Raw genomic sequence first — 12,297 nt, 5'->3', positions numbered from 1 at the left:
TTTGCTCACTGCCCCTCTTGACCAAGTAAATTCCCATCCATTTGCTCCATATCTGTGCTTAGTACAAAAGCTCCGTTTTCCTTCAGTGTCTATAGATGAAGACGAATCCTTAATCTTTTTTCCCCTCTTCTCGTTCTGCAAGGTAGCTATTGCTAATACTTCTACATCCACAGGTTTATGATGACTTTACAACTTTTAATATTTTAGGATGTACGGAATGCAATTTCGTAACTTGAGAACGGCCCTACTTGTTTTTCCTCCAGACTACATTACAGGTCTTGTTCCCTCGTTGCTCTTTTCTTGTTTGTAGTTTTCACCCCTCTCCTCTCTTCCGATTTGGGAGCCCCGGTTCCTGCTGACGGAACAATTTCCGATTTCCTCTGTAGCCTCTTCATTCTTTACTTTTACGTCTCATTGAAAATCCTATTTCTCCTTTTCTCCATAGCACGCTTTGAAGCCAGAGATTTGGCCGTTCGTTATTCAGCTAGGTAATATGGTTTTAGATGCGCTTTTGTGACTGGTGCTGGATAAAGGTGCGGTGGTTCCCGTTTGCCTCGCGGAGCGGCGCGGGGCTGCGACGCGTCCTTCGGAACCAGCGGGAGGAACATAGTTGTGACTGTGAAGAGCACGTGACTTCTGCAGTTGTCATGCCTGAGTTGTGGTTGTAATCTCATTCGCAGCTATTCGCCTGTGTTTTGTTTTCAGAGTTTATTTATGGATTTTTTTTCCAGCTCTGCAGCATCCACTCGTCTTTTTGAATCTTCTGTTCATTACATCTGTGCCTACTTTGTCCCTGACTTTGTGAACATACGTTTTGCTGTTGCTTAGACATGACCCCTTCAGGTTTTTTCTTTTTTATTTGATTTGTTTACAGGTCAATTTCTAAGTTTCTAACCCAGTTTCAGTTTTGGGTAAGGACTTCAGAACTTGACTTAATATTAAGTGAAACCTTGAGAATATCCAATTAGCATTTAAAAGAGGAATAGTATATGATCACCGCAAAACATTGTTCTCTTTCTTATGTGCATCTGAATTTGGAACCTGTAATATTTTAGAATTTAATGTTAGTATACGTTTTCTTTAAAAAGCGTAGCCATATAGCGAAAGGCCTAATGGTTGTAGGTGGATACCACTAAAATTATTGCAGCCTTTTCTTCTACAAAAGTGCTTTTCTTCCTAGTAAAATTTCTGAAGACAAAAGTCTAAACTTCAATATTGATCTTACTATTTTGAAATATATTTTTGATGAAGGTTGTGACGTATGACATTTGTGTCAAATATTATTTGATTTTTTCAAAGCATAACGGCAAAATAGGTATATACACACACACACAACCGCATGCGGTACATGGATATGACTTTTGTCACTAGCTGGTTGTGCTTTGAGAGATCCACATGCTTGTATTAGTAATTACAGGTATTAGTATATTTACGTTGTGTGTGTTTGTGTATAAAGAGTATAATATAAGTATACTTTTTTTTAATAATAGCAGATTATCCAGTCAACATCTGCTCAAACTGTGAAACGAAACCCTGCTTGCCAGACTACCCAGATTAGGATGCCAGTGGTAATAACTCAGACCATTAGACCACAAGGTATGGGTTTAAATGTTCTAGTGAGATTGTTACCTTTGTATGAATTTCATTGTAATTACAAACTAGTAGCATGGGAAAAACTTACAGTGTTGACATTGGCAGGTTTACATTTATTTTTTACTTCGTACTGGCTGAGGAATGCATGCTTTCACTCTGCAGTTTCAAGGTATTTCAGACCAACACAGTGAAAAGTTTTGGAACAACCGTAGGACTAAACTCTCACACGCTTAGCTCCTTACTCAGCAGTTTTTCATGGAAAGTTCTGAAGGAAGTCAGGAACTTGGCTCTTACTGGCCTAAGCTCTAACACTGGGCCGAGAAACAAATTCTTCATTTTTTCCTGAAGCTTAGAGGATGCCTCAATTTAATCATCCTACTTTTAACTCTTACTCCTGACGTGGAACGTGGTAGTCCCTGTCTCTGCAGCTACAGAGGTCAAGGTAGGAGTCCCAGAGACGTTTCTCAACCCACGCGCTTGCTTTTTTGGGTTTGTTCCCCCCCCCCCCCCCCCCCCCCCCCCCCCCCCGCCAGTATGTTTACTCTTTGGCGAGGTCAGAGAGGGACTGCGGCAGCCGGGCATGCCACGGTGAGCCGGGGGAGCGAGGTGGGGTTTGTACACAACTTCCCCATCCGTTTGGCTGATACATCACACTTTTTAAGAGGGTTCTTGAAGCCTTCTTACTTTCTAGCAAATATCCATTTGTTTTTTTCCACCACTAGACCTGCTAGGCTCGGTTTTGATTTTTCCTGATTATGTGTGAGAGTATCCTTTTGGATGTGGGCATTTAGATGACTGAGGGTTTGTAATGGAATACAGAGCTTGTCATCTCTAGGTACTGAATCAGAAATCAAAATAGGTTAAATGCACATAAAAGCTATTGCTGCCTATTTGACTTTATTGCTTGGTCTTTTTCTATTCGCCTCGGAAAAAGAAAGCATCAAACCCCCCGCTGATTACAGTTAATAGCAGTTGATGTTCTGCTTGCTCTGCTCTCTTGAGAGCATCCAGAGGTTGAATGGACTTGGAGACCAAGCTGTCGCTGTGATCCTCTAGGCTGCTTTTCCCGGTTAGGAAGAAATCCATTTACTTCTCATAAAAAGTGCGTATTTGATAGCACTGATACTCATGTCCTGAGTCCAGGGAAGGTGTTCAGCATCTTAGAGCTTGAACTTTCACTTCTGACCGTGTCTCAGAGTGAAGGGTGATCGAATCACTTTGCTTGTTCAGTCTCTAAGTGGTGAATGTCAACAGAGTGCCAAGAATTTGCATGAGAGTGGCATCTGTCTTTTAAACAGTGGGTTCAGAATAGGAATTTATTCATGATAACCATTGATCAGCCGATGAAATACAACTTAACTGACAGTTTGGCTTAAGGAAGAAAAGGTTCATAAAGGGCAGTTCACGCAAAGCACGGCTTGCAGGTGAGCTTATGCCTATTTACAAGCTTGTTTAAGCCCACCGCTGTATTGTTTTAATTACAGACAAAGCAAACAGAAACTTAGAAAACATCCCGTTGTAAAACTCCTCCTGCTCATCCTGCAGCCCTCGTCTAGGGAAAAGTCCCCCTGTGTGCTTGCAGCTCTGAGAAATGCCACGATGGCACTGTCAGATACCCGTTTTTTTGGTCTTGTTATATTGTTAAAACTTGCTACTGTGAACACAGGTATAATGATATTTTATACTAGCCTAAGCATTCCCGTAGAAGAAAGTAAGATACTGGAAAAAGGACATGGTCTATATAGAAAATTACAGTCATACGATTTTGTGGAGTGTGACTTTTTAAGGATAGTTAGACCAGAACTGGGCTGACTTGCACAGAATGGTGCATTTTCCTTCTCAGGCAGGAGTGAATCTCCTTGGGTAATGTATCGTTACGTTGATATTAATGCATCCACGTGGACAGGCTGTAATGCTTTTTAAAACAGTAGTATAGGTAAGGTTGGCAGGCTTTAAGGACTTTTAAATTAATAAAATTACTTCCATGCCAGGGGAAGTAACATTGCACGAAAAATTCACGCTCCTTTACTAAAGCACTAATCAGTATAATAATTAGGTGAATTGCATCTTATGGATCAGGGAATTGAGCCCAAGAATAAAATAATTAGCCAGAGTATTCATTGCAGCTATTTAACCTGTGCAGAAATACAACTAGGAATTTATAAGCTCCTAAATTTGAATGTATTTCTCTAGATTATGCTACTTAAAATTTAATAAGAGGACCCAGCGGTGAAAGACTCTGTATGTCATTACCAATCCCACGAAGCATCTAGGCCCACAGTTGATTTTTATTTTCAAACCATGCCATGCCTCATAATACAAATGGATGTTTTAGCCGTATTTTGTGTCTAACTGCTTAAACGAGATTTAAACGAGAAAACTTGTAAGTCATCCCCAACCTTATATTTATTTTGCCAGATCCATTTGAGTAGAATTATACATACACGGGGTGAGAGAAAGTGAGGCTTAATTTTTCCATATCCAGTGTAGACATACTGTTTTCCCGAGACCCACAAGTTAACTACTCTGTTGCTGTACCTTTTTGGGGTGGTTTTTTTGGTCGAAAGTTACCATCTATAGAAAACAACCCATTGATACTAGTTCTGAAGGAGTATAATGTTAATTCTGGAGGAGTGCCACTGTTACCTTAATTTTGCCATTGCAATACTTTTCAAGGTTATCACACTTTTAATCTCCTAGATGTTAATTGTAGAAAGCAAAGATCCGCTAATTTTTATTATTTGTATTATATGTATTTCTTTCCTTCCAGTCACTTAGTAGAAAACCTTTCAATTAGTTCATCCGAAATAGATAAAGGAATTGTCTGGTCCATGAACTAATGCTATCTGTGACATCTCATGGACCTTGAATATTCTGATGACAAAATGTTTTTGTTCCCAGGCTTGGAGCCTAGAGTCCAAAACCTTGTTTTGTATTTGCTAATGGTGAGAGCCCGCACAAGAGTTTATTTATACAGATCGAAGAACTGAACGAACACTGTCAAATCAGTTTTGCTTTAACATTGTATGTTGAAGTTGATGAAGACTTCAAAATAAAAAAAGTAATAGTGGACTCATTCAAAGCTAACACTTTTCTTTTAGCAAAGAAGTGTTCTTAAAAGGATTTGTTGGGATAATTGTGTTTCAGGTTTTTATAGTTCATGAAAGAACTAAGGTTCATACCATGTCATTTATATGCAATAGAGTCATAGATGTGCAGGAATAACTTTCATGTGCTTCTCAGTCTCAAACCCTGTGTGTATGTAACGCTCAATAAAATTGAGTGATACACAAGAAGGTGAGATCTTTTAAGTCAAGTAGACATAGGAATTAATTATTTTCACATGGCAAAACACAGGTGGGAGTAAAGGAAACACAAAGTATAACACAAGTAAACCTGTGTTTAAGCAGCAAAGGAGGGCTTACTCCCAAAGTTTCATTTGTCAGTGCTTTTTCAGTTGCATACTGATACAATATTTTTAATAATATTACTACTACAGGTCTGTTGATTTACTAATTAGCAAGATAAATCTGTAATTATTTTTGGTTAGATTTAATACCCATTTTTTAATTTACTGTCACAAGAAGCTGAATGTCCACCACGCTTCGGCTCATTTAGAAAGCCCAATTTTACTTCTGCATATAGACCTGTAAAGTCTAGGTACAGGTATGAATTACTTTTAAATCACCATTTTCAAAGTAAGGAAGAAAAAGACAACCTTTACAAGGGGGGTTACAATAGTGTTTTTTCTTTTACATACAATATAAAACATTTAAAAATATTTAATTAATGTTTTCAACTCTGGAAATACATGTTTTTCACTGCAACAAAGAGCAATGACTATATAAAAAAAAAAATGTAAAAGGCATAGTTAATACCCTGAGTGACTGTGACTTAAAGCATCGGTATTAAGAACGTTTCAAATTCTGCTGCTTTATTCTGTGCCAATTATCTAGAAAAGTGGTTTACTGGCAATTGCAACCACACTTATAGCCATGATGTGTTTTCAGTTTTGGAATCTTCAGTATTTTGTGAATATTGAACAAACTGTAATGCTAATATAAATTTTGTACTTTAAATTGTTCTTCTTCAGCAGTGTAATCTTTAAAAATAATAACTTCCTTTGTTTGCAATTTACAGACAGTTAAATTTAGTTCCTGGACAGAAGGTTCTTTGATGTAAATTGTCTAAGACAGCTCATAATAACATTGCTTGGTGTTTTTCAGGCACAGTAGGGAAGGCACCAACAATACAAGCCAGCAAAAGTCCTGGGGGCTTTGGTGTTCAGGTCTCTGCAAATCAGAAAAACAAGCTGAATGACCCTGGAGGTGGTTCTTTCAGGTAAAAAAATAAAAAATAATAAAAAAAGAAATGCGGGGGGGAGGGAGCGGGGGGGGGGCGGATCTTAAATAGAAAATAGAATTCCGAATTGGTGTAACAGCAGGGGGCAGTGTTTTACAAGAATTCTGCCTTTTCTCCCCGTGATTGGGTGGCAATTTCCTTACTTGGTTCTATTTTAAAAAAAAGGGAGCGGGTCAGGACACGTTTTGAGGATTTTTCTCAAAATGCACTTTTTAATGTTTACTAAAGCCTTCAATCCGGTGGATTATTATAAAAGTCCTGGTAAATGGAATTACGTGTATGAAGTTTTTAAAAATAACATGGCTGGTTTTATATATCGGATTCTAAGGTTCATACAGAACGTATCTTGCTGAGAAGATACTAATTGTGACGACAAGGCATCCTATCGACGGGCTTCTGCAGCCGAGCTGCAGCTCTCCCTCATCAGCACAGAGAGAATACCGTGGGGGTTTGGTAGTGGGGTTGGGGTGGTTGTTTTTTTGTTTTTTGGTTTTTTTTTTGTGTGTGTGTGTGTGTGTGTGTGTGTGTGTGTGTGTAGGATTGTTGTTCCTGGTTTTGAGGAGAAGACGTTGCTGTATCTATGCTTCGCGTGCCCACTGGGGCGGCAGAGGCGGGGGCGTTCTCTGGGTGCCTGGAGTGGGCAGGTGCTGCAGAGGTTCGGCACGGTGGCATTGATGCATTGAGCTGCCACGCCAGTTCTTTTGTACTGCAAACTTTTATTTTTTTATATACATATCTAGATTTTGGATATTTTTACTCTTTGTAGTGAAAAGCTAATCTAGTGTTGGCTGCATTTTGCTTTCGCTACCATCATTTTAATTTTTTCTCCATTGATGAAAGTACTTTTTATTTGTGTTTAAACATTTTCTTTCTTTGTTACATGACAAAATATTCCTAGGCTTTCATTTCCGTCTTCTGGAACTCTTATGTTGCTCTGACATCATCAAACCAGTAATTAATTTTCAGGCTTAGGCTTTTGCAGGTGAAGTAAAAGAGAATTTGTAGCTCTTTGAAATATCTCTGCTTTGAGGCATGTCAGTATTGCAACTAATAGTGGTAGTACTTAGTATTAATCTAGAAGCAAAATCATTCAATTTTTTATTTTCCAATGCTTTTGCCTCCCACTGAGTATTTAAATGATTTAAAATGTCTGTTGGGTTCAATTGTACTGTCTTAATAAGTATTTTTTATGTTTGTAAGCAACATGAGCATTTATTCTTCGTTAGTATAGCTTTCAATTTTACATACACCAAAAGGGACAGCATTTTTTTAACTGGATGTTGTAAACTGTGCCAGGATTGATTCTTGCATTCACTTAGTTTATACATAGAATATATTAGGTTAGCTGGAATTGTTAATTTTCCCTTGGGGAGAAGCAAATGCTCAAGGCACTGATTGATAAATCAATAAATCTTTAGTGAGTTTGGTAAATAAGCTGTCAAGAGTGTATGTCATTTTTCCTCTAGAGAACAAATTTTAGTCGGAATGAATGTGTTTGTTTCCTTGCATTGTTTTCTCCTTCAAAATAGTAAGACACAAAGCTGCATTTAAATAAGTCCATAAAATCGCAAGGATTTATTAAACGGCAGCAAAGATCAAGCTTTTTCTTGATATCTTAACAAAGAATTCAGTTGTTTGCGTATTTGCATTTCAACCCCTAACCTCTCCTGAGGACAAATAGATGTCTGACTATTGAGCCTAAAGGCAGAGAGCTGGAAATCTGTATTAATCCTCTGAATGCTGACTAGTTTTCCTCAACATTCCCAGCATGTGTGAAGAATGTGTTTTTAGCCAGAAGGCAAACTGGCATCTAAAGCAAAGCAAGAATTTTGAAAAATAGTTGTGTTATGTATAAATTTATTTTGCCCTTAGTCTTTTATTATTGCATATTTGTTTCATTATTTTATATTCTGCTTTCTTTAAAATAACTTACTTGAGCTTTTCACTCTTGTGAGCAAAGTGTTGATCACTAGAAATGGAAATGTGAACTTTGTTATTTTAAATTTCTTATGTTCTGGACTGTGGGAAATACAGGAAGGAATTACATAAAAGCTGTAGCAATTAGGAATTTTGCAAATTACAGCTTAGCCTTTAATGTCAGCATTTATTAATGAACTATAAAACGGCTTACATGAGTTCACTGGATACTATAGTAGCTGTTCTATGACGCAGAATTTTCAACCCAAGACTTCTGCAATGTAAGGTGGTTGTATTCGTGAAATTTTATGTCACCTTTTTCGGTATTAAAATTTATTGTTACTAGATTTTTCAGAGGGAACTACAGACAACTTCATTTAGTTGACTTTTCAACTATGTTAATCCCGAAGGATGGAAATTTTAATTCCGTTTTTTGTAATTTTTTGTTTGTTTGTTTTACAGTAGAGATCCAGACTTACATTCATACCTTAATAGTCCAGCTAGAGATTTCTGTAGGTGGGAGAGATGAAGCTGAAGCCTGCTAGGAGCCTGCGTAGGTGGCTGCAATAGCTGGGTACATCATCGTCTAGTTTGGTAACCTCAGTGCTCCCGCTAACGTAGTCTACCACTGATGGCAGCGAAAGCAGCAGACTCTCAAAGTCGTTATTACCCGTAGTTGAGATTGTGGCCAATATAAAGAACTAGTGGAAACACTCGTTCCCCCTGATGTTGAGTCCGAATAATTTCAGTTGGAAGGGACCTTGGGAGGTCAACTAGTCCAACTTCTGAGGCCGAGCAGGTTTGGTTAGGTCAGGGACTTGTCCACTTCTATGTATCTCCAAGGATGGAGATACATGTTTTTAGTATTGTATTATCCTACCGCTTCCTAACTGTGTTGAGTACGGCTCAGTGGCATCGCATGTAAAATGAGGCAAGAGGTGGGCAGGACCGTTCCCTTAATGTGTGTCATGATGATATGTTGCCATAGAGTACCAGCTAGCCAAGTGCTCCGTCCTTTTCACAGCAACCTTTCTTGTTCCGAAACAGCATTGCGAAGTTACGTATAACCTCTTGGAGCCTGTCCGTATCAGGTTTTATACAGCCAATGTGATGGGTTGGGTTTTTTATTTGGAATCAGTTCTGTGAAGTGGCTGAGATAATTTGAAGCTTACCTCAGTATTTATATTTTATGCTGCTGGCTGACAACATCTTAAAGTAGAGTCTACCTCGGAATAAAAAAAATTGTTTTCAGACCTCTCTTGCCTAGCCAAAAGAATCTGTTGCCTGTTATTTTTATTTTTAAAAATAAAAGTTTAATAACATAGTTCTGGCAAAATGCCTCAAAAAGCCTGACGTTACGTCTAATAATATGCAAAGCAGCCTGTCCGTTAAGGAGAGATGGAAAGCTAATGTAGGTGTAAGTAGCTAATGGATAACTTCAAAGTTTTCATCTCAAAATGGTATATGATGCAAAACTTTAAGCTTTACGTTTGTTTTTTTTTTTCCAAATAAATATTTCAGGCTATAGGGTGATCGTGTATATTTTTTCCATATTTTTCAAAAGAAAGAAAAACGCTGACCGCAAATGTGGTATATTCTGCCATCAAATGCATTTGAAATTCAGAATAAGCGTTACAATAAATGTGTGTAAATAGAATTTATGCCATTGTAAAATGTAATGTAGTGGTGGCTGTTACTGTAATTTCCAGTCACCATTTCTACCCAACATATTGTTGTTGGTCTCTGATCTTGTGATCCATGGAATTTGTAGACTTGCTCAGAGTCTTGCATACGCGTTGGGACTTCGCCCTAACAACATGAAATGTCACTTTTGAGAGAGAGAGGAATCAATAGGATAATGTTGTCTCAGCTGCTTTATGTATTCTTCAGGCTTATGTGGGAGCAGTTCAGTGTTGCAGATCTGGACGTCATTGGCTCAAGTCTTACAAAGCGCGTGAGAAAGAAAGACAATATGCAGTTGTGCAGTTAAGATTTGTTCATAAAGAAAATGCTACCAGATTTTTATGATGGCTTCTCTTATTTAAACAGAATCTGAGAAGCATGTTACGTACAACTGTGCAAATACTTTGTTTTTTCTTTCTTATTTTCAAATAAGTTCAGAGTTTTTTTGTAATTGCATGAGTGTGTTTAGTGAAGAGGAGAAGGAGAAGTGTTACAAGAGGTTGAATATAGGAGGAAGAATCGAACTCTTAGACTACTTTAAGACATAGCTTGTGTTTGGAAAGATTTTGAGAACCCATGCTGTCTTCGTAAACATAGCATGAATGTTGGAATGTTAGATTTATCCCATGAGACTTGGAATTTAATTCAGTAAAAAACAGAAATAATTACTGAAACAGTGGAATGAGTATGAGCACAGTATTATAGTCTGGTATTATAAGAAACATGAAATTGTTAAATACTGTGCTGAGATGAAAAGGGAAAGATAGACAGTAATCATCAATCTGGACGACCACTGGATGGCATCTTTGTTCCACGGAATGACTTGTGAAAACTGACTCATCTGGACTTAAAAGTTGACTTTTACAGCAACTTATTTGGCAAGAATGTATGTGTTTCAGTATCCAAACACAAGCTCTTTTTGTGATGAAGTTCCTCAAAGTCAAAAAGGATATATTGATAGAGTTGTTCCTATTAGACTGAAAAAATTCTAGTCCCAACTATGATTGAAACATTTCACAGAATCCCAGAATCCCAGACTGGTCAGGGTCGGAAGGGCCCTCTGGAGCTCCCCCAGTGCCACCCCCCACCAGAGCAGGGGCACCTCCAGCAGTGGCACAGGACACATCCAGGTGGGTTTGGAATGGCTCCAGAGTGGGAGACTCCCCCACCTCTCTGGGCAGCTGTGCCGCTGCTCTGCCGCCCTCATGGGAGAGAAGTTCCTCCTCGTGTTTAGATAGAATTTCCTATGTTCAAGGTTTTGCCCGTTCCCTCTTGTCCTGTCACTGGGCACCACTGAACAAAGACTGTTCCCATCCCCCCGGCACCCTCCCTTTCAGTATTTATAAGCATTAATAAGATCTCCCCTCAATCTTCTTTTCTCCAGACTAGAAAGCCCCAAGTCCCTCAGCCTTTCCTCGTAGGAGAGACGTTTTAATCCCCTCATCATCTTTGTAGCCCTTTGCTGGACCCTCTCCAGCAGATCCATGTCTTTCTTGAACTGGGGAGCTCAGAACTGGACACAGTACTCCAGATGCGGCCTCACCAGGGCAGAGTATTTCATATCTATCTTCCATGTAACATTAAAAAAAGAAATAAATAGATGAACTCACAGATAGTAGATTGCCAATGTAAGACGGGAGGAAATGAGTCTGTCCAGGAGGTTCAGTGATGGTCTTTATAAATGCTATTCCATTGATTTGATAATTTCATTGGAATCCTGGTTTGTGACCAAATTACTTGTCTTTTTTTTGTTTCCGACAAAATTTGTTTATTTATAATGTGGTTACAGATCTGTACTCTAAATAAAAATTGGAATAGCTAAAATGCTAAGCAGAAGGAAGGTAAAAGATTGATTGTGCTTTCTTCAGCTATTAAGTAAAAGCCGAGATAAGTACAGACTTCTCTTTAAAATCGTGCTCTTGAAGTCAAGAGTGCGGTCTTGATTTTTTGTGTGGATGATTGCTTGAAGGAGATGGAAGTACCTCAGTCCTGGCAAACTGATCTGGAAATGCAGGCCTGAGACTGTTACTGCTAGCCGGGTTGTGCAGGAAGTGCTTGCGAAAGCTGGCGAGATCATGGGGGCTGTCTGTGGAGAAAGCATGAGCGTCCTGCTTGGTGGGTATTTTATCATGGCCGTTTGAGTCAGGTCCCCTCCGCGGGCACTGCCGGACCCCGTGGGGCAGCAGTGCCGCCTTCGCACCCACAGACAGGTGAGGGTCCACCGGGAATCAGTATTGGATTTTATTTTTTTTAACGGTACAAGCTGGTAAATGCTTTGTAGTTTGGTGGGTTTTAGCTTTATTTTGACATTCTGGGCTCAAGTCTCTTTTCCATTAGCCTCCGCTACCTTACATAGTTCTGAGTTTGTGTTGTGGTAACTGCCTTTACACGAATTTAGGTTTGCCGTGGTTTAAGGAGCCCTGCTGGGTTTGGGCCTTGTGAGCCCTGGGTGGATTACCTTGGGATGCTCATTCTATTTCAAGCATTGAGGTTTCTAACCTCCCAAAATCTTAGGTTTTCCCCTCTTTCAGTTTTAGTTGCTGTTTTTCATTTGTGCTTAGAGTCTTCTGAACTCGTCACTGAATATTTAAGTTGCTGTAGGTGTTATGTGGCCGAGTATATTTATCAGCGGTGATATTTGGGGGCAGTTTCACAACTGGTAGGACAAGGCCGAAGAGCGAGTGGGTCGGTCATCTCTGCCCTGAATGTGTAGGAGCCCAGTTCTTCAGGGCGGCTCTTGTG

The 12,297-nt window shown here is 39.1% G+C and overlaps 1 protein-coding gene across 1 annotated transcript in view; it reads left to right on the top strand.

The window, feature by feature from the left end:
- Positions 1 to 12,297, top strand: part of LOC309676867 (transcription initiation factor TFIID subunit 4-like) — a gene marked incomplete at its 5' end in the record, with an annotated part of 144,626 nt that overhangs the window by 32,326 nt on the left and 100,003 nt on the right. The window contains 2 exons of the mRNA XM_082489518.1: positions 1,491 to 1,596; positions 5,820 to 5,934. Coding sequence (XP_082345644.1) covers positions 1,491 to 1,596; positions 5,820 to 5,934 — 221 coding nt within the window. The remainder of the gene's footprint in view (positions 1 to 1,490; positions 1,597 to 5,819; positions 5,935 to 12,297) is intronic.

The sequence above is a fragment of the Vanellus vanellus genome (genome assembly GCF_965231255.1).
Source record: "Vanellus vanellus genome assembly, chromosome: 12".
In the NCBI taxonomy this organism is placed as follows: Eukaryota; Metazoa; Chordata; class Aves; order Charadriiformes; family Charadriidae; genus Vanellus; species Vanellus vanellus.
This window is presented reverse-complemented; position numbering and strand designations above follow the sequence as displayed.